Source organism: Oryzias latipes, chromosome 23 (assembly GCF_002234675.1).
Source record: "Oryzias latipes chromosome 23, ASM223467v1".
Classification (NCBI taxonomy): domain Eukaryota; kingdom Metazoa; phylum Chordata; class Actinopteri; order Beloniformes; family Adrianichthyidae; genus Oryzias; species Oryzias latipes.
In genome coordinates this window covers 8,697,560-8,720,118 of record NC_019881.2, presented here as the reverse complement: position 1 = coordinate 8,720,118, position 22,559 = coordinate 8,697,560, and the positions used below count along the sequence as shown (strand labels likewise).

The window sequence follows — 22,559 nt, the reverse complement described above, 5'->3', positions numbered from 1 at the left end:
AAGACAGGGTTAGATGGAGGGGGAACGTTTGTCCACAATCACTACAGTTTTATGTAGATGCACAACACTCCTCTGCTCTCACCAGAGTCAATGTTCCAGTTGTGGCAGTAGACTGAATGTCCTGCCAATCAACTGCTGAGTCTGACAAAGACTTCTTAAGCCATGTTTCTGTTATGACCGTATCAGCTGTGATCTGTAACCTCAGTTAATTTATGTTACAGACCTGGCATTAGAAAGAAAAAGGCTGGGGAGTAAGGGTTTCTTTAAAGTTGTTCCAGTACAGCCTAGTTTTTTTCTTCCTGTGTTTTCTTTTCCTCTTGGGCTTGTTATTGGGACGAACCATCCATGGAGACACTGGAATCCTGGCCATTTTCTCAGGTATATCGTGGGAGGTTTCACATCAAACATCAATGTGATTGATATTATTGTCCCAAAGCGAAATCCTAGACTCAGAAGATTGTGGCAGCTATACGTAAACTGTGAACCAAAAGCTGTGCAAAACAAAATCTATAAACACACTAAATTAAACATAAAATGTGGAGAACTGTAAGCAGCTGTGTCCCTGCTTACCGCCATGGAAACCAGATCTAGGAGAGACCAGCCATTGAGCATGTGATACCTCACATTAACAGATTTTACCCTGTAAGTAGATGCATGTTCAAAACACAAAAAAAGGACACAAAAAGACAGAGGGGGCAGCTGGAATTTATTAATGAAAATCTTTTTGACAACACCAACAGAGGAGATACAGTAAGAAGACTGGTGGTGGAAGGTGTTCAGGGTTTGCCTGAGACAGCATCTTCTTCAACCTTTGTGTAGTTTGGGTGGAAAAGTGCTGGTTTGTTATCTCCCCCTTCTGGCACAGGAGTCAGTTATTCACACTTCAAAAACTAAATTCTTTACGTGCAACGTGATTGGTCAAGGCCACAAAAATTTTCAACTTCAGGTAGACCAACAGGGGAACAACCATATCTTCCAGTATAATAAATACCTTGGTGCTGCTACAGGGAACAAAGTGCCAACACTAATCACAACAAAGAAAGGCCAGAGCGGACACAAAGAGGGAGTTTATGGCTCCTCTCTCAGGTTAGATCTATTACTGTGACCCTGGAGGTTTGTTTTCTCAAAGCCTAAATGGAGAAAATAAAAGACATAGGGACATCAGCTCATTTTACTGCCACCCAGGCCCATGCTTTTCTTTTAGATTCTACAACAGGTTCAGAGTGAACAACGGTGACAGAGTTCTCCCTTTTTTGCTTTGACTTGAGAGTGAACAGTGAGGTCAGGGATGTGAGGAGATCACAGAAAACGAATTCCTGCTCCAAACTGGACACCGTCACATATCCTGCAAAGAGGAAACACAGGAAAGAGGACCACTGAGCTTTATGCTTCTGATGATGTTTCTATTGGTGCTCATGTTGTAATGATATCTTAGAGTAAAAGAAAAAGTCAAGGTCAAATTCCCAAGATAAAAGGAGAGAAAAATAATGGAGTTCCTGTAGTTTATTTGAAGCCCAAACAGATCAACTTTGACAGTCTAGTTTACTTTCAAACTTCATTCTGAGGTTTCTGAAGTTGTTAGCTGCCCACAGAATGTAAAGAAAATGTTTTTTCATTTACGATTTTTCCTTTTGAAAGGTAAAACTAACGGGGTTTCACAGAACCTTTCAGATCTTTATCGTGAACACAGAGAAAAAGGATGGAGTGGTTCTCCTTTTTTAACCAAAGGCCTGAAAGGGCACAGAAATACATGGTCTAACAGAGTCCCAGACCATCTGCAGTTAAGGGGAACGGGGTGCCAAGGCTTATTGGCTAAACACACCTGATCCAGGTAATCAGCAGCAGATAAGGCAGGGTTTCTGGCTCTCCAGAAACCCTGCCTTATCTGTGAATCCTGGATTTGGTCACCAATGCTCTAAAGTGTCCCTAGATGTGGCAGGACCACACAATAACTCCCACACTCAACTAGGGACACTTTCAATTAGTCTACGTAGCATGCTTTTGGACTGCTTGAGAAAGCCGGAGTGCCCAGAGAAAACCCTCGCATGCACAGAAAGAACATGCAAACTCCACAGAAAAAGGTCCCAAGGGTCTTCTCAGTGTGAGGTGAGCGCGCTAACCACTGTATCACCGTGCAGCCAGTTACGAACTTTCTCATGATAACAGTGTAAAAAAACAAACAAACTACGTGGTACTACATGGCACTGTGCTGTGTCCTACCGATCTCCACTCTGAACCCCCATGGGGATGCAGTAGTTGAGTTCCAGTCTGGCGATGTTTCCGAGGCGCAGCACAATGCCTGCTCCATATGACCAGCGAATACACTCTGCTAACTTTTGAAGGTGTGCTCGAGGACCCTCACCTGCACAGACAAATACCAACTTGAATACTTTGACCCAGACAAATTCAGATTCAATATCCATTTTTTTTTTATATGGCACCTTTCATGTAAAAAAAATAACAAAAAAAAAACAAAAAACGCTCAAGGTGCGGTACATACAAACAAACAAGATTGCAGAAAACACCAATCCCTATTCATGCAATAAAATAATTAAATAAGCCCCGCACAATAAAATACACAAAAACAAACACAGGTAAAAGAGAAATGACTAAAGAACAAAGCTAAAGAACAGAGAACCCAGAAGGCGCCGTCTGCCCTGTCCTCCTGTTGGCCGGGGTGTCAGCATAGACACAAACACCCCAGCTAAGGGGGAGAAAAACACTCCTAAACAGTCTAACTTGGCTTAAAGACTTTAAACAAATATGTTCAAATGTTGTGAAATATAAGAGTAAAAATTCTAGATGAAAAAAATATGTATGTGATAAAATATCATAAATAGGTGAAACAAATAAAACGATAAAATGATGTGATATAACACAGTAAAACGTACGAGTAAAACTAAAATAAAAAATTAAAAAAAGACAGAAAGGTTATCAGCAGGAAAGAGCCTTGATATGATACTGAGACAGATTTCATAAATGTCATCATTTAGCAGAGTTACTGCTGCAGCCTTTGCGTTCTCATTTTCCTGAAAGAAGAACAAAACTCGAAATATATTTCTGATGCCTTTTTTTTTTTTTTTTTTTTAGTAAGAACCAAAAAATGGACTAAAGAGGAATCAATGCACAAACATGTCAACTTATTTTTCTGCTCAAAAACAAAACAGCTCCACATCCATAGGAGCCAGCTCAGGTGGCTCGGCCATCTGGTCTGGATGCCTCCCTCAAGAGGTGTTCCGGGCGTGTCCCAATTGGCGGAGGACCCAGGACAAGCTGGAGAGACTATGTCTCTCGGCTAGCCTGGAAACACTTCGAGGTCCCCCAAGAGGAGCTGGAGGAAGTACCCGGGAAGAGGGAAGTCTGGGAATCTGGGCATCTTTGCTTAGACTGCTGCCCAGTGACCCCGTCCCGGATGAGCAGAAGATGGATGGATGGATGGATGAATGGATTTTCTCTTCAGCTTATATACTCTATTGTTATTATTACTATTTTAGATGAAGATGTTTGGGCAAGCAAAGCAAATATGGATAAAAGCAATTTCTAAACTGCAAGTTCCACTCTTAAAAGTAAAACAATTCATACTTTTAAGAAAACATTATTTTTGTGGTGTATTTTTCAAGATAAGAAAAAGTTTACAATCAGATGATGAATCTACATCTTTGCTGTTTATTGAGTCAACTCACCATAGTTCAGGTTGCATAGGTTACCGGCATTCAGAAAGAAGTGTGTTCTGAAAAGATCTCCGAAGCCTCCTCTCCCTGGCCTGAAGGGAAGTGGAGTATAGAGGTGCAGGCCGCCAGCCCAGTATGCCTCCCCACCCAAATAGTCACCTGGAAGTTACAGGAAACAGGTAAGAAAAACGACGTTTGACATCTTGAAGAGGTGGTTGCTGTTCTGCAGATCAATTGTCTTCACAGATGAGACATCTAAAGGTGTTAAGACCGCCTCGCCCTTTGTGTGGGCTTCAAATGACCCTCTGTCCCGTGATGGTGGCTCTACTGTAGGCATGAAACCACAAAACCTAACTTCTAAGAACCCCAAAGAACAGGAGCTGAAGGAAGAAGCAGAGAAAATCTTCCTAGGACAAAGTAGGGATAAAGCTGGGAAAACAAAAACTCCCAGCATGCCCTGCCTTTTAGGGTTTCTAATTGGTGCAAATTGCTTGGGATTCCAGAGGAATCTTTCAAACGTCATACTCTCAAGATTCTGCTTCATATCAACTTTGAACAGCAACTAAATTTAGCTTCACGAAAACAAATGTTTCTGAGTTTCCGTGTTTACCTTCACTCTGAGGCCCAATGCTGTACATCCCAAAGCCTCGCACACTTGTGGGGCCTCCAAGGTAGAACCTGAGCAGAAAAACCCTCAATTACTGAGAAACTTCTGTCAGTGGGACAACACGTGGCATAGGACAACAACCAGATCCAAACGAGTTCAAATCTGAGGAACTAGCTTCAGACTTTTTGCATTCAACATCTAAAAAGAAACGTGAGACAGACCTGTCAGCGATGCAGGAAGGTTTTCCTTCAATGGGAAACAGCATTCCACCCCACAGAGAGGCAGACAAGACCTGAGGGGACAAACATAGTTCATCTGCCTAAAAGTACCGTATTTTCCGGACTAGTCGCTCCGGAGTATAAGTCGTACCAGCCCAAAAATGCATTATAAAGTAGAAAAAAACACAGATAAGTCGCACTGGACTATAAGTCGCATTTTGACAGGAAATTGACAAAATCTGAGACTAAGAACTAATAACTTGCACAACCTCATATGACACAATCATAGCAGACTGTTTATCTCATAATTTCACAGTAATTCTTTCTCATATTTATTTATTCCTTTCATGAAGCATCATTGGCCAACTAATACTCTGTTTTCATCCTGTATTTGTAGAAACAGTTGTCATTTTTATTGCATTTCTGAATCTATGAAATCGTTGGAAAATAGAATATTATGCTGTTAGCCTTCAAGATCTTACTGTAAAAAAAAGGTTTGCTGATTCTCTGAGTCACTTAACATACTCTTAACACTTAACATACCTCATCCATCAAATTGACCCAGGAACATCATCTCTGTTCCTCACAAATGAACATAACAGGAGGGTTAACAATGTATTTATTTCAATTTATTTCTAATATAAGTCGCTGCGGAGTATAAGTCGCACCCCTTGCCAAACTATGAAAAAAAGGGCAACTTATAGTCCGGAAAATACGGTAGATGCTTTAGGGAGGCTGCACAAGAATGGTTTAGTCTTTACTGATCAGTCAAACTTTGCTGCCCTCTACTGTTAGTTTAGCCCAAGAAAACAGACATGAGAACATGACTGTTTAAAGACAAGAAAAACATTTCTGGAATAACGCAAAGACCCTTACGGAATCCCAGAAAAGCCGCCTGTTCAGCTGCAACTCAAAATCCTCTTTGAAGAAGCTGGCGTCTCCTCCTGTGAAGCCAGCCAGCTCCTGCACAGAAATCCGACACATACCAGTCAACAAGAACACAAAGACAGCTTCACACCTTATTAAACATAAAAAAACAACCTCTTTTGTCTTGAAACTGATGACACCGATCATGCTAACATGCTGCAGCAAAGCTTCTGAACATGCTTGGCTTCATCAGCTTATTTTTTATGCTTTTATGGAGCGCTCGCCCACTTTCAGGCACTTTTTAAAATGAAAAACACTTTTTTTTTTTGCTTTTTCAGATCCACCAGAATCTATTTGATAACAGAACAACTAAAGCCGTGGACATCTAGAATATGAAAACAAAGCTAAAAGTCAATAAAACCTCAAAACAAAGACAGAAACAATGAAATTGAAGTGATACAGGTGAGGTGTTGCTGCTATAGATGTCTCAGGGTAACTGACTCCTGCTTAAAGACGGTGGCACTAAGGCTTAGGGCCTCTTCTAAAGCTGTGAGGCTGCATACTGACCTGGTTGATGCGAAGTAAGGCCCCACTGCTCGGGAAGATGGCAGAATTTCTTGAGTCGATTGACATTGTGTGCTGCAAATGAAGGCATCGTTCTGAATAGGTGCGATGGACAGAATAGACATTCTAATGAGCAAAGACAAACCAGGCGTAAGGATGTGGATGCATACCGAGAGGGCAGACTTCAGCGAGTGCCCGCTCTCCTCGCGCACAGCAAAGGAGGCGCTGCGAGCCAGGCAGCCCAGTTCCCTCCACACACCCTCCCACTTCAGCATGTGGCCGGTTGGCCCCACAGGAAACTACAGGGAGATGAAAAGCTTCAGTGTTTTTTTCAAAGAATATTTCTATCAATTGAATCTAAAAAGTCTCACTTTTGACCTCGAGGTGTAACACTTCACCGAGTTAATCGATGACTCAATTTCTATTCCTACGATACAACCAGATCGATCTGTCTGGGTTAAGTTGTTAATCGACTTATACCATTTTAAAACCGTGTCAAAATGAAATAAACTGATTGATAATCGATATTGGAAAAAACTGTTTGGATTGAGGTACAGTAGGTTGATTTGACTATAAGGTAAAAACAACCAAGTGCATCAAATCGGGCAACACACATGTGACGACAACAAAAACTGATCAGTCCATCATTCCAGTCCAATCTGTGGAAACACTTTGAATTTAGCAAAGAAATGTGACCATACAGTGTTTTAGAATGTTCTAGAATATTTAATTTACACTTGATCATCTTGAAGAAATCCAAGGAATCTGGAAAACTTCACAATGTATTGAATTGTTGTTCAAATGAACAAGATGGGTGGATGAATGGGTGAACAGACAGACGGATGGGTGGGTGGATGAATGGATGGTACTCGTTATCGAAGTTGCACATTTGTAAGCGCAGGTGCAGGAGGTGACAGAGAATGGCAGAGACTGCTTACATTGAATTCCGCCGACACGCCGCGGTCAGTCTCCTTTAAGGAGCTCCATGGAAACTGACCAGTGACTTTGTACATATTGAGAGTGAGGCTGAAACAGAGAACAGTGAAGACAGGTACTGCAGCTCGTCATAAAAATGTTGAATAAAAAATCCATCTGAGGGGGAGCAGGATGACGAAATGCAAGAGTTTACACTTTTCTCAGAATCTACGCTTTTTGGAATAAGGAGCCAGTCTCTGAAACAGTTGGTGGTTAAATATTTTCTTCCTGTCAACTGGAACGTGTCTGTAAGTTACGCAAAGCGATCGAGATATTTGGAACTCTGACGCTGGGTTTCAGCACGATGCTCATACTTGCGTTCAAAGTATCCTGGCTGGGGCTTGAAGAAGGACAGGCCGTAGGATGTCTCTTTTGTACCGTAGGAGAACTGGAAAGTGAGCTTCTCCGCCCGGCCAATCATGTTTGGCAGCTTCAGACCCAGAACCTGGAGGACAGAGACTCACAGCTCATTCCGCTTTTCTGTGACTGAAGTTAGCATCATGGTTGTAACTCCTGGAAAAGCCATTTTCCCACCATGCTTCCTTCGTTGTTCCCAACCATTGTGTTGTAACTTCCTGTCAGACGCTTGATTTCGTTCACCTCAAAAGTCACATCTAAACCATTGGGTAAAGCGTCCGCACCTGAGGAGAAGAAGTCTCAGATCAGGCTTTGTGATCACATAACTCACTGTTTTCTAGGCTCTAACAAGAGGGGGTTCAGTTACCCTCAGATGTATCAATGAGGACCTCCACCTCTTTGAAGATTCCCAGTCGGAGAAGCCTCTGTCTTGCAATGTGAGCTTTTTTCATGACCTGCAACCGAACTCAAAAGTTTAAAAAAAAAAGTAACATGGAGACGTTTGGTGTTAGCGTGCCACAAAACTGAACAGGTACATAAAGAAGTACATACGTCAATGAGATTTTTGGCATTAAAGACGTCAGAGATCTCATAACCGAGCAAATCTTCTTTGGTTCTCCCCAAACCCTGGATGTTGACATGCTGGACGACCACCTAGCCCAAACAAATATTCAGAATGTTTTTTCCAAATATTCGTAACAGCATCAAAGCAGCATCTATACTACTCACAATAAGGTCAGGATATTGTTATTTCTGTGAGTGCTTCTTCTATTTGGTCTGAATTTTAGAAAAAGTTACCTTTGATGTCAATAATAATGAATGAGAAGAAACACTATTTTCATTAGTTTGATATTTGTTACCCCTAAATGAAGACAATAATAAAAGATAGACCCAAACAACAAACATTGACCGTGTCAATGACCGTGTATTTCCACCATTTGCGGCAATGACAGCTTGACCTAGACGTCTCCTGCTCCTCACTAACCTTATGATGTTGTTCTGAGGCGTTCCACTCTTCCACAAGTGCTACATGAGGTTCTTGGGGGGTCACTTGGGGGTCTGATCATCCAGTGTCTGCTTCAGCTGGTCACAGACCTGCTCTATGGGGTTCAGGTAAGAGGTCATTGCTGGCCATACCACATGAGGCCGCTCCCACTTACTGAAGTCTAGCTGTGACCATGTGGGGAAGCATTATCATCCATGAACAGAAAGTTGGGGGTGTTCAGGTGGAACTGGGGAGTGATGATGGTTCTATGAGGTTTCTGAGGTAAGAACGTATGCCGTCTGGACCATCTACAATAACCAAATCCATTTTGTGCTGATTGGTGATTATTGAACGAGCCCCGGGGCAACATTCTTCAAGACCGCAGTATCGTTAAGATCTGACCTCAACGGTTCTGTTATCGGTACTGGAGACGTCACTTTTTTGTGTGTCCCACAAGATATAAACGTTATCTGCCATATTTAAAAACCAAGTCAGTCAATTTTCTGTTAAGTCTTCTTCTTTTTCTTTCGGCTTTTCCCATCAGGGGTCGCCACAGCGAATCATCGTTTTCCACCTCACTCTGTCATGGACATCTTCTACCCTAACATTAGCCAACTTCATGTCCTCTGTTAAGACATCCATCACGGACCCTTCTGCCTCCCCTCTTTCTTCGACCAACAGTAGTCAAATTTCCACCGACACCCTGTAGGTTAACAGCATCGGTGGCGGTCGTTGTTGACCCGGGCCTCGACCGATCCGGTATGTCTAAAGTGTTGTGGATGATTCGCATGGTTATTTTGGCAATTTTTACGCCGGATGCCCTTCCTGACGCAACCCTCTCTATTTATCCGGGCTTGGGACCGGCACAGAAGTAACTGGCTTGCAGCCCCTGTTAAGTAATGATGATATTAATTTCGCTATTCTCACTGAAGAGGAAAGGTCTGTCTGGCTAAAACACGACAATAATTGAATTTAAATATGTCCGCGGCTCATCTGATGCTTCATTCTGACTGTGTTTAGATCACGTGACCACCGACTACGTTGCACGTTTTGGTCCAGTTGTTCTGCTCCCAAAACGGATTGTATTCAGACTGAGGAATCTCAGCGCAAACTGAAGCTCAGTCCGATTTGAAACGGACTGAGACCACCTCAAAAGATGGGTCCGAGAGCGGTTCCTGGCCCCGGACCAGGGTCTCCTTGGGTGTATTCAGACTGAAAATTATCGGGGGAAACAAACTCTGGTTCACTTCCAGGGGACCAAATGTGTCCATTCTGAATACACCCTCAGACTCAACAGGTTCTGACTGTCCACTACCAACCAGAAGGCGCTATGGACAGGTGGAGCTGCTCGTCTGTTCAGCGGCGTAACTGACAAAATCAGAATGTTGACATTGATGAAACACTGAAAAGGTTTTTCTAGAATGTTTTGGGTTTGGCCCCAATATGTCAGACACACTAAACACAGTGAGGTCATCATGAGGAAAACACTATATTAGGTTTTTCTATCACTCCAATACAATTACCGGTACCTCCCCTGAGTTTTTTGCGGGTTGATGGGGAATGTCGGGGCCGCAGGTAGAGGACCCCCCCCCCCCCTGGGATCGGCTCCCCACTGATTGTTATTTAGTGAAAAAGCACATGCGAGCAGGATGACAGCCGGCGGCGTCATGAAGCCACACTCCTGCTTTTTCTGGGTCGAAGGTTTGTTTGGTTTTCACTGCAGATATATCCCGAACTTATTGTGAGTGGTTTCAATCAAATTAATCTCATTTAAGTAGGGTAAATATATAATAATCTGAGGTCTGGGAGAGCAGCTCATACAAGTCTACAGGCTGTTCACATCAAAACTGACGGGGTTCATGATGAGCAGCATCCTACTTTTAGAATTGTGGAGTAAAAATCATCTTACAGGTCATTCAGTACTCACATCTTTATTTTCTAAGATCTCCTGCTTGGCATCTGGTTCCGGTTCTGGATGCTCCATCAGGTCATCAGGGTTGACTCCAAGATCCTTGCCGTGCATCGGGAGGGGATCCATACTCTGCAACACAGACACACCTTCAGATAGAATATGGCTATGTCCCAACTAAACAGAAACAGGTGGAGTTCCATAGGTGACCAGCTGTGGGTGAGTTAGGGAAGGTGAGGTGAGTAAGGGAAGGGAAAGTGAGGGGGGACTCCCAGCCTGCGGGTTCCCTAGATCCAGGTCTTCTCAGATGACAGTCACTGTAAATGAACTAGATCCACAAGGAGCTCTGCGTGAGTCGGACATGATGTCACAAACATGTCGGAGTTCTTTAGAACTGTTCGGTGAATGAGGTACAGTTTGGTTTATTTACTTGAAACACAATAACAGTGATGACTTCTTGGCTCCTAAAAAGGCGCCACCCTCAAGAGCAGCGCGTGCGGCTTCAGTGCAGAAGTGGATTATTATCAGCTACCGTGGGTTCACTGACGTCCCACTCCAGTCTGTGCTATTGTGTCTGTGTGGGGCGGGGGAGGTCAAGGCGGGACGGGCTCATCAGGAGCTGCAGGCTTACTTTTGCGTGAACGGCTCCCATGGCAACCGGACGTCTCTTCAAACCTTTGTGGCACGTGGTACGCGACTCTGCTCGCCGGGAAAACGGGGCCCTAACAGTGGCTAACGTCACTACCACCAAACCCCCTTCATGGAGGACGCCATGACAGTCACAGGAGAGTGTGCTGCGTTCACGTGCTCTACGTAAAGTCTGACATCTGCAGCACGAAGTCAAACAAGAACAGAAAAGACACACTACCTTCTTGAAACACGTTTGGACGGAGCCCAATGAAAGTGTTGTGTTCATGTTTATTACATAATAAAACGGAGCACATGCTGCATTTTACTGCAAAAACGTAAAAACAGATGTAGAAATGCTGGAAAATGAAGAAATAGTTTTTTTTTTAACGCAAAATATCCTGGGTATTTTTTTTATCTGCTTTTGACTTTGTAAACCACAAAATTACCCCAAAAAAAGCCTAAGGAGACGGACCTTTGGTGGATTGTGAATAAACTTTCTGTTCATGAAGGCATCATCTAAAAAGAAAATAAATGCTTTGACCAAGATTTTCCAGCAGATGGCAGTGTTTGTTTTCTTTGTGAGTAAACATCTGCTCAAATATCCTTTCAATTCCTCCCATTTGAATCATTATCTTTTAAAATAATTAAAGTTTAACTGTTTAAAGATTCAGTATTCTTACTATAAACACATTTCTTATCTTTGTTTCAAATTCATCCACTCTAATAAAATAGCAACAAGAATTTGGTATTAATTATCTATGCGTTTTCTAATATCTAAATCGATAATTCATAGTCAGTTTCATAACCTATATGTGCAAAATTTAGGAATTTTGACAAAAGCCACAATATAAAAAATACAAAAAAACTCCTGCAAGGTTCAAACTTTAAAAAAATATTATTAAAATGTCCTATTTTGCGATTCAGCTGATCTTTCAGTCAGGAAAAGGATTGTTTCGTGGTTGACTGACTTTCATAATGAGTTTGGTTTTTGAGGCAGCAGCACTTTGTGTTCTGTCATTGTCACTTCAATATTTGCTCATTTAAAAGGACTTAGGAGGGAATAGCAGACGTATCTTTTGTACAGACTGTTTTCTTAGCTTGGTGACCCTTCGCTGGATTAGCCCGCTATTGTAGTCTCCCCACTGAGTCTGCATGCATTTCCGGGGGTCCAGTCCTCACAAAGCCCCCATCTCAGGTCTGAGTGAGATTACTTTGTGGGTGCAGTTATTTGGCATGAGCCCAGTGGGAAATGTGAAAAAGATCTTTTGAGAAATTTGGCAAAACAACCCATCTGTGATGTCACAAACAGCAATATGCCATCCATGTAAGGTCTAAAACCTAATGTGATGGTACGGTATGTGTGAGTGCTAAAGTTTGGACAGCTGACCATAGAATGAAAAATACATTTAAGGTAACTTGGGCTTAATTATTCAATGTAATTAGTCCATTCAGGGAAACCTCATTAATTGTACAAAGAATGTGTTGTGTTGAGTTAAAAGTTTGGAAAACCAAACCAAAAGTGAGTACTGAGCCTCGACATCTAGCATCAGACACTCATGAAGCTTTCCCTCCAGGTTCCATCCGTTAGTTGGTACACCTGAAGCACGCCTTGGCGGTCCTTAGAGGTCAAAGCTACAAAGTACGGGGACTGGATCAACGCCACTCTGTGCCCTGGGCAAATGTTTGCTAAGGCCTTCCATTGCCAAGGACATGGTCAAAAAAGGCTTTCTCAGTAAGCCAGTGTAGGTCCATAGATTCATGAAAGCAATCATGTTCATGAAACTAAAATATAATTTTCAAATACTACAATTTGTTGCAAAAAACAAATGAGTAACAAATTAATAGATTTCAACATTACACAAGTAAAACTGCACATTTATCTGAAAGAACGTGTTTCTTCACTGCATAGCAGGTGCTAGTATCCCTTTACCCTTCTACTTTTCTGTTTTATTTCTTCTTGATCAAATGACAGCAGTTTTCCAACACAACAATATTTTACTGCTTTTTACGCTACAAGTGTAGTTTGGTTGCTTCTAATCTGACCTTGCTTCCCTTGGGGAATATCTCTTTGAAAACTTCATTCATTTCCAGAACAACAATGATGATGACAGTTAACCTTCCTGTTTTGTGGGTGTTAGGAACTGAAGTTGCAGAATTTTCTGCGTCCAATGTCAAGCTAAGCTTAATGTTTGTTGGGGTTCTGATGCGTCACCTTTTCCCTCTTCTAGAAAAAGCACTGGCTGAAGTGCTGTTGAGCAAAACCAAAAAAGCAGAGTTAGAATCCACCCTTTGAGCAGCTGACCAGCACTAAATAGATGGATTTAAAGGAAATCCTTCCAGTTTCTGCTTCCTCTTCCGGCACTTTCAAATGTGAATGAATGATGGCTCCTGGTAACCTGAAGACCACAGCCTCCTGCTCCCTCTCTCTCGCCTCCCGGCTCAAGCAAGCCAATCAGGGCCTTCGGGCCCCCTCATCCCCCCAAGGCCCAGCCTCCCCCCCCACCCCACCCACCACGGTGCTGGTCCACTCGGAAGGGTCCTCCTCCTCCTCTCCTATCACCCATTTCCACAGAGACACGCACACATGTATGCGCACGCACCTTGTCTGCCCCTCACACACTCACGCACACGCAGACGCGAAGCCGTCAGAGAAGCCGCGCGGACTCCTCTCTCCGCCTGTCAGCATGAGGAGCGCCTGCTTTTCCCGGGACGCCTGTTTGCTTCTCCTCCTCATAAATACTTGCGGGTTGATGGGGAATGTCGGGCCCGCAGGTAAGTGCCGCTCCGCGAATCCCCCCCAACCCCACACCCCCCCAACATCCGAGCCGCTCACCAGAGTCCAGCTACGGGAGATACTCCGCTCACATGCGGGAAACTTTCCCCAGAACCCCGCAGGCCACAGTCTGGACCTTTAAACTTTGGAGCGGGATCGGCTCCCCGCCGATTGTCATTTAGTGAAAGCGCACGTGCGAGCAGGATGACAGCCGGCGGCGTCATGACGCCACAGACAGTCCCGCTTTTTCTGGGTCAAAAGTTCGTTTGTGTTTTCACTGCAGAGCGGTTTTAAAGCAGCTGTGGCTCCAAAATGATCATCGGGAGACTGAAGTCCGTCCGTCCCTTGTGTAGCTGGAGCCCGCGCACGCGCGCAGGTTTGGGGCTGCGCAGGTTTGGAGCTGCGCAGGTTGAGAAGCTGCAGGGTGCAGACCGACTCCGAGGCGCCTCGGGTAAATAATAAATGCGCAGGTTCGGCTCCTGCTCTGAGTGCAGCCCATGTTCCATTCAGAACCGCAGCCGGATCCCTGGGTTAAGCTCTCATTTGCTCGGGTTCGGTCCGGCTGCTCGTTTTCAGCCACCGGCTGTATGTGGGGGTGGGGGGTGTCCCGGAGATCATCTGGGTTCTCATAATGACGGAGGAAAACAGGGTGTGTGCGGTATGCAAATGTTAGTTTTGAGGTGCATGTGTGTGTATGTGGTGGGGGTGGTGGTGGTGTGGGGTCTCAGGAGGAGCAGTGGGGGCCACACATTGTTGTCAGGAGCTCCTGCAAACAGGGGCCTTTCAGGAGGCAAATGTCCCTCAGGAACCCTCACTCTGCCGCTTCACTCTGGAGCCCCCCCACCCCCACCCATCAGCTTCTTAAACAGGAACATATTTAACATAAATACACTTTTTTGTTTTTTTTTCTTGCTTTTTTGCAGCTTTGCTAAGTAAGGAGGGGCTGGGGAGGGAGGGAGGGGGGGTACATACCTTGTCCAGCCAGGCTGTCCGGACAATGTCAGGCTATTTATAGTCTGCAGCAGAGGAGGAGGTTGAGCGGCTCGGTTGGTTCTGATTCACATAAGTGACATGCCCGTCTGTGTCCCCGCTGTATGGAAGTAATGAGCCCACATGTGACCCCATCAATAACCTGATCAATATGAAGGGTCATTGTGTGCTCCTCGCCCCGTTTTAGCCCTTCTCTTTCTTCAAGCACAGCCTGTCATTTATTAGGCTCAGCAGGAAGCACATCTGAGGGCTTCAAAGCGCCAATTTAACCACATCAAGCCAAAGTTCAGACTTTTTTCATTTTCAGTTATTTTGAGGAAAGTTATATTTTGGCCCAACATCCTTAACTTCTGAGTGAGGCTCTTCATCTAAAAGGGCTAACCGCACACTTTGAGTACCAGATATTGGAGGAAGATGGTGTTAGTGGTCCTCCATTGAAGTTAGTTTAAAACCTGACTGCATTATGGAGGGCAGGCTTTTTTCCCCCTCTCCTCGATGTCTATATTTTACAAAACTCTTACTCCACCCATCATTTCTTTGTGTTGTTTTCAAGCCAACAGTCTTTGTTGCGATAAAACAGATTTTAAAGAACATTCGTCTCTTTTATTTGGACCATAACTCAGTTCCTGCAGAAAGTATATGGAAGCGATTCTGTAGCATAATTAAAAGTAAAAGGCAAAACCAGAAATGCTTTTTCATTTTTCAAAATGATGCTGCATTTTTTGACTCAAAATTAAAATGAAAAAGCAGTCCGCTAAAATGCCTCTTCATTTTCTACTTCAACACTGCTTATTCTGTCACTTAACTAAAATGATAATGAAAATGGTATTTGACATTTGATTTTCAAAACATTCCCTGGTAAATGTGTAGCAAAATCATTTAGAAATGTCTGATTTGACAATTAAAATGGATTAACAGAAGTGCTACTTAATTTTCAAAATGTAGCTGCATCAAAAGACTCAAAATTAAAATGAAAAATCAATACTTCACAATGCTTTTTCATTTCTACTTAAAAACCACTAATATGACAAACACAAGGTGGGAATACAAAATTAACCATCACTGAACACAGAAAGCAGTCAACTAAAATAGGGAGCAAACCACATCAGCTAAGTCAGCTGTGCACTCCTCCGCAGAGATCAGGTGAAGGTGAGGATCAGCTGGGAGGAGCCATAGTCAGCCTGCACAGAAAGAAAAGATGAAACACCAACAAAAACCAAATACATGCAGAACATAACAGGAATGGATGCTTAGGAATCAGACATTTGATTTTAGAATTTCTCTCAAAGGGACATCGGTGTGTTTGAAGGGGATTCCTGAATGAACATCGTCTTTTAGGGTCTGAATAGGAAGCAGCTGTCCATAGGTCATTTGTTAGCAAAAGGATGGAAAGTGCAGTTAAATGATCCAGGTTTTCTCATCTGTTTCACAGGAGTTTAGTTCCTGTTGTGCATCTGAGTTTTCACCTTGTGGTTGATCCAGCTATTGTCACTGAGTGTTTTAGGTTGTAACTCCACAGCCTCTCTGCTGCAGCAGTTGTTTTAATTAGATCTCTGGTTTATTCAGGACTGTGGTTTGGCTTCTTTTGTTCCAGATCCTTGTTTGGTTTTTCCATGTTTCTCAGGTTTTTTTCTTTTTAAGTCAGGTCAAGTCTATGTTTTTGGTTTTAAAGTCATGTTTGGGTTTAGTTATAATATTTTTTGACATTGTTTTCTCTCAGTCGCCACTTTTCTATGGGTCCTCCACAACACTCTCCTAATGGAGATGGGGAGGATTATTCTCTACTTCCTTAAGCTTTCTGTTCTGAACAGAGCTACTCACATTTCCTAATTTCCTTTGAGAGGTTAGGACCAAAGGATGGATGTCAGACCTTGTTAGACTCATGAAGCTGCCTCGTCTTGTTTTCTTTAACATAACATAGCAGGAGTCATTTCAGGATCACTATTAAGTAACAAAATGGTCAGATTGTATAATAACTTGACCTGTCACCACGTGTAACTCTTAGCTTTACAGTAATTATCAGTCCTCATCCATATTTCTTATGATAAATGAACTAAATTAAGTTTATTTAGGCTTGCTTACATTTCAAGTAAGGGGGGGTAACTAGTCGTTTTAACAACAATATGATTCATAGGTCGATGTTGGTTCATTCTGAATGATACGATTCACTAGCCTAATAAATAATCAAGTGTAAATGGAATATGTGCACAAACAAACAAACAAGAATGAATGTCAAATCCATTCACATTTCCGTTTCTTAAAGTTCAGTCCACTGTTGTTTTTCCACATCCAAATAATCTTAAGGGAACATTATTAGAACATTCTTGCACATTGTATGGTAAAATGTGTGGTATTTTCCAAGGTTGATATAATCGACCTATTTCCTTTTGAAACAATAGTTAAATAAATCTTTTGAATTGGATTAATAACTTGCCTCAGACAGATTGATCTAGTTGATCATAGTAATAGAAATCAATCAGTTAATCAATACACCTATAATTTGAAGTCATAAAGATCCTCATCAGTGTTTCATTGTTGGGTCATTAAAAAAAGAAAGAAAATTGGCATGATTTATTTTGTACCTCATACATTCAAATACAGATATTGACAACTTCCCGTTCCGGGTTAACGAACGGACACATTTTGCCTGCCGGCTGCTCTCTCAAAGATTTTCAAGCGACTTAAAAGTTGTTTCAACAATCATGTGGTTTATTGATACTTAATCATACGTAATGACCTGAAATTATGTTGGTAAGGCATTGATATCAGATGAAAAGTTATGAACCGGATAATGATAAATCATGTGATAAAATGGTTATGGTAGAACAGGGGTGGGATTATATAAGTTTGCTTCCTTCCACTCCCTTTCACACAATCTTTGATTTAATATCTAATTATCCTAAGTTTGATACGTCTTTGAATGAATGTATGAATTCTTATTGTATTTTGTGCATTATTCCTTGATTGCTTCAATTAAACAATTTCAAATCAAATCAAAAATCAAATCAGATATTAATATTTGTCCAGCACATCTAAAGCTGGAAACGGAGAAGTGATGCATTTAAGAACACAGTCATTATTCTGTGAAATGAACTGCTGCAGCAGAAGCTCTTTTATAGGATTTTCATTAAACAACATTTAAGGCACAATTCACTATTGAATAAGTTTGTTTGTGGAAAGGGAAATAGGTGCTTCATGGTTTTAAAACCTTTAAAATCTTGTTTTGCTTATTTTTTTCCAGACCCAAACTCAGATGTGACCCAACTGCAACAATGACTGATACTGTTTTGTTTTATTTGCACCATTGTCTGCATATGAGAACTGGACATACTGACCCCTCCCCCTTGGTGTTCCAAACAGGAAGAGGCTCCAAGAAGCCAAAATCCCACAGCCGTTTATAAAGGAATAAACGGCTGTTACTCAGTCATTCTATTGTTCAGAATAACCACTCTAGCTCTGATACCTTTTTTTAACATGTTCTTGATAATGCTCATTTTTTATGTTAAGTTTTTTCTTTATTGAAAGTTATTAAGGTTATAAACTGACCAATCAGATGTCTCAGTAAAAGTTGGTTTCAGATCCTACGTTCAAAGCGTTTGACAGATTCTCCCGAGGCCACTTTCAGTGGAAAAAAGTTGGACACAGACCGATTTGGACCAGTCACAGCTTACTGATGATTTCTGGTTTCAACATGGCGACAGCTGAATCTTGAAAAAAGGCGATGAAATTGACTTGATTTGGTTGGAACCAGAAGCAAGTCATTTTCTGTGGGTGACATCCCACTCATTCTGTCCAGTTCTCCTATTCAGCCTGCATGATTAGCCGTTACACTGACTGAATCCTCAGGGACACACCTGTAATTAGCTCTCTGTGTTCTGTTGTCAAGCAGATGTAGACGAGTGTGCAGAGAGTTCAGATGACTGCCACATTGACGCCCTCTGCCAGAACACGGCCAAGTCTTACAACTGCATCTGCAAGGCAGGCTACAAGGGGGATGGAAAACAGTGTGAAGGTGAGTCACAGTTTAGTCTTTAAGCCCCCAAAAAACCCGTAAAAACAGCAGAAAGTAACATTCATCTTCTAAACCCGTTTTGTCCCCTTCGGGATCACTGGGCTGCCAGAGCCTTTCCTGGCCACTTGTGGGACAAGGCAGGGGACATTTTGGATAGGTCGCCAGTCTGTTGCAGGGCCACAAATTACACACCCGTGCACAATCACATTCACACCTACGGACAATTTAGAGTAACCAATTAACGAATGAAGCATGTTTTTGGACGGTGGGAAGGAAGCCGAAGTACCCGGAGAAAACCCACGCATGCACAGAGAGAAAATGCAAACTCCATACATAAAAGGTCCTCCATTGGTGTTCTGTGTTCATGTAACTGTTTTTCAGACCTGATCATAAGCATTGGGGGCTTGTTTCTGTAACTGCTGACAATGGATGGATGAATGCAGGAAGTCATTATCAAGTGTTTGACCAACCAAACAGGTCAGAGGCAGCCTATTTGTGTGTTGAAGTCAGTCCCTGTCAGAGCTTTGTCAGGGATTTCTTTGGGTTCGTTCTTGAAAGTTCTGATAAATAAAGTCAGCATATCTTTGAAAGGGAGGAGGAGTGGAAAACTTAAGAAACCTTTAAAATTCCTAAACTGGTGCAGAATGATGTCTACTTTGTTTGGGTCTGAGCAAACGTGGCAATGTCAGGGTGTTTAAAAGCCATCTGACAGTCTGTATAAAAATTCAACTGGTGGCAAATTGGTCCCATTTTATAGATGATAGATTTAGCTTTTTCAACCTTGCGGTCGCTTTACGTATTATAAAGGAGCTGCAGGTTCTACCCCTCAGTGATCATGTCCAAACCCTTTCAGGTTGAGTCACAGGAAGTTTAAAATATTTTAAGTCCCAGTTTGTGGTCACACACCGGAGAGGGGAAATTCCACCTGATCTGCCATCCAGCATCACTCACAATCCTTTTGGAAGTCCTAATCAATCTCAGCGCTGATTATCGAGCAGGCCTCACGTATGACCCGACTGGACTCTCATCATGTGGGTGCTGGCTAAAGATCTGTGGTGATTATGTCTTGGCTAGTAAATATGATGAAGCACAGACACACAAAGGAGGGGTTTCATGTTTTATGCCGGCTCCTTGTGTCCTTGTCGTTAATACCTGTGGGTGGGGTAAGTAAACATTTGTCACATATAGAAAATCACATCTAAAAACTGATAAATGTGTCAGATTGGGGAATTTGAATCATTTTACTTAGAGCAAGTCAAAAAAATCCTATACTATATATATATATATATATATATATATATATATATATATATATATATATATATATATATATATATATATATATATATATATATATATATGCATATATATATATGCATATATATATATATGCATATATATATATATATATATATATATATATATATATGCATATATATATATATATGCATATATATATATATATGCATATATATATATATATATATATATATATATATATGCATATATATATATATATATATGCATATATATATATATGCATATATATATATGCATATATATATATATGCATATATATATATATATATATATATATGCATATATATATATATATGCATATATATATATATATGCATATATATATATATATATATATATATATATATATATATATATATATATATATATATATATATATATGCATATATATATATATATATGCATATATATATATATATATATATATATATATATATATATGCATATATATATATATATATGCATATATATGCATTCTAGCACAATCAATAAAAAAAAAAATCACTTTTTTGTCCATATGTGCAAAGAACGTGCAAAGTCAAAAAAGGAAAAATCCAAACACAAAGAAAAGCAGTTTCACTTAAATAACACAATTTAGAATCCAAAAAAATATGATCAAGACAAAGGAATTAGACATTCACAAATAACAATTCACAAATTTTCGACATGTAGTCCAGCTCCCCAACCTGAGGTAGTCTTGGTCTCACCTTAAAGGCTGCCTGAATGTTTCCAAACTGTATATTTCCTACCAGCATCTTACACCCTGCAGTTATGTGCTGGATTGTTTCATGCACGTCTTTGCACAGCCTACACCTTGGGTCTTGTCTGGTGTGGTAGATCTGAGCCTCTATTGCTCTGTGTTCAGGGCTTGTTCTTGAGCTGCCAGGAAGAGTGCTTCAGTCAGTGCTGTCCTGTAGGCCAGCCCTTTCTAGCCATTGGTAGGACTTTTTGATATCTGCCACTTCAATTATGGTCCGGTGGTTCATCCCATGCAGGGGTTTGTCCTCCAATGAGGATCTGTCTTCCAGCACCGCATCCTCTGCTCTCCATTGCCTGATACATTCACTGAGCACACTGTCAGTTGGGGCCTTGACCTTTATGTATTAATGCATCTAGGATGTTTCATCCAGGATAGTGGCTTCTACACTCACTAGTCCTTGGTCTCCTTCCCTGCGGCTAGCATCGTTTCAGGATACTAGATTTGGGAGGAAACCCTACATGTATTGTGAGGAGCTTTCGTGTCTTAACATCCGTGGTCTGTATCTCTTCCTTTGGCCATCTTATTATCCCTGCATGGTATCTGATAGCTGGCAGTGCGTAACTGTTTATTGCCCGAGTCTTGTTCTTGCCATTGAGCTGGCTTCTCAGGACTTGTCTCACTCGTTGGAGGTATTTGGCTATTGCAGCTTTCCTTCTTGCCTGCTCCAGGTTGCGATTTGCCTGCGGATTTCCAAGGTACTTGTAAATGTCCTCAATGTCTGCTATTGTTCCTTCTGCGAGTGAGACCCCTACTGTGTGGACTACCTTGCCTCTCTTTGTCACCATCCGGCTACATTTCTTGAGCCCAAATGACATCCCAATGTCAGTACTTAGACCTGGTGATGTGGATCAGGGAGTCAATGTCGTCCTCGCTCTTAGAAAATAGCTTGATGTCATCCATGTAAAGGAGGTGACTGATGGCTAGATTGAATAAAAAAAATAAAGCTTAAAACGGCATTTCTGAGTTTTTATTCAAAAATGTTTTCATGAGAAAAAGATGTTTAAAAAGCTTGTAGTTGTTATGTAAAAACTAGAATTAGCATACTACAAGCTCCCTGCTTCACTCCATTCTGATGCATCCACCTGCAGACAAATAGATCCATGAACGTCTTTGTTTTCCTTGTCTGAGCTGGAATCTTGACCTAACTTGTACGGCTGGATAGCTCTGATATTGCTCGCCATTTTTGTTACACGAGTTTCTGATGAACTCCTGTCGCTCTGCAGAAACTATGTCCTAAAAACGCCATGTTTTTTATTCTATTTAACCTATAATGGCCTCATCATCATTGAAAGACCACTGGGAATGCTTTTAAAATAGGTCAGAAGATGATTGGAGTGGGACTTTAAGTTATGACACCAAACAGATTCTGAATAGATGCAAGCAAAATATTAAAGAATGAAAAAAAAAAGCTGAATTACTGTTTTTTTATTCAGTTATTGAAGTCTTCAACAACAACACTGAGAGCAACATTAAAAATGAGTTACAATCAACCTGCAACTTTGCCAGGAGACACATGCAGTGGGAAAGTTTAAGCTGCAGTTTCTCTAGATCAGGGGTTCTCAGAGTTTTTGTAGAGGAGGGCCAAATTAAGAACTCAGCATTAGACTAGGGGCCAATTTTGGTGGAAAAAAATGGATAAGCAGAAAAGGTTGTTTTTAATAACCTTAATGACCAAATGTCATTTGTACAGTTAATCAGGCCCTCCTGATGTCTTCCCGGAGGTTGCTGTCCAGATCTTCTACTTGTCTAGTAATTGTATCAATTGACAGACTTATTTCTTTAAACTTTTTCTTTTGCTCTCGACAAACAATGTCAGCTACTTTCAGCATACATTCTTTTTACAAACTCCCCGTCACTTAAGTCTTAAGTGACTTAAGTCCCCGCTTGGTAATATCTGCAGCACTCATCAGCAGTTGGTTAA

The 22,559-nt window shown here is 41.6% G+C and overlaps 2 protein-coding genes across 5 annotated transcripts in view; one reads left to right on the top strand and one right to left on the bottom strand.

Annotated features, from left to right (window-relative positions):
- Positions 1-685: 685 nt before the first annotated feature.
- Positions 686-10,959, bottom strand: LOC101164364 (sorting and assembly machinery component 50 homolog A). The gene is made up of 15 exons (XM_004082957.4): positions 10,785-10,959; positions 10,172-10,285; positions 7,812-7,913; positions 7,627-7,714; positions 7,437-7,543; positions 7,217-7,347; positions 6,866-6,953; positions 6,098-6,226; positions 5,931-6,002; positions 5,373-5,459; positions 4,500-4,570; positions 4,282-4,349; positions 3,684-3,830; positions 2,221-2,362; positions 686-1,345 (listed from the first exon to the last, which is right to left on the bottom strand). The coding sequence occupies exons 1-15, from the start codon at positions 10,803-10,805 to the stop codon at positions 1,300-1,302; spliced, it is 1,413 nt and encodes a 470-aa protein (XP_004083005.1). The 5' UTR covers positions 10,806-10,959; the 3' UTR covers positions 686-1,299.
- Positions 10,960-13,301: 2,342 nt separating this feature from the next.
- The window catches only part of LOC105357050 (signal peptide, CUB and EGF-like domain-containing protein 1), a 102,936-nt gene continuing 93,678 nt past the window's right edge, over positions 13,302-22,559 (top strand). For 2 of the 4 annotated variants that reach the window (XM_023952624.1, XM_023952622.1), the window contains exons 1-2: positions 13,302-13,555; positions 18,433-18,558. In XM_023952624.1, coding sequence (XP_023808392.1) covers positions 13,372-13,555; positions 18,433-18,558 — 310 coding nt within the window. In that variant the 5' untranslated portion in view covers positions 13,302-13,371. The remainder of the gene's footprint in view (positions 13,556-18,432; positions 18,559-22,559) is intronic. The other 2 variants (XM_023952625.1, XM_023952623.1) reach the window with 1 other exon arrangement.

Excerpts from the sequence above, each read along its gene's own strand:
- LOC101164364 (XM_004082957.4), bottom strand. The coding sequence starts at position 10,805 with ATGGGAGCCGTTCACGCAAAA. Across the intron at positions 7,914-10,171 it reads AGATCTTAGAAAATAAAGAT|GTGGTCGTCCAGCATGTCAA; the intron begins GTGAGTACTGAA and ends TGTTTGGGCTAG. Across the intron at positions 1,346-2,220 it reads GGGGTTCAGAGTGGAGATCG|GATATGTGACGGTGTCCAGT; the intron begins GTAGGACACAGC and ends TCCTCTTTGCAG.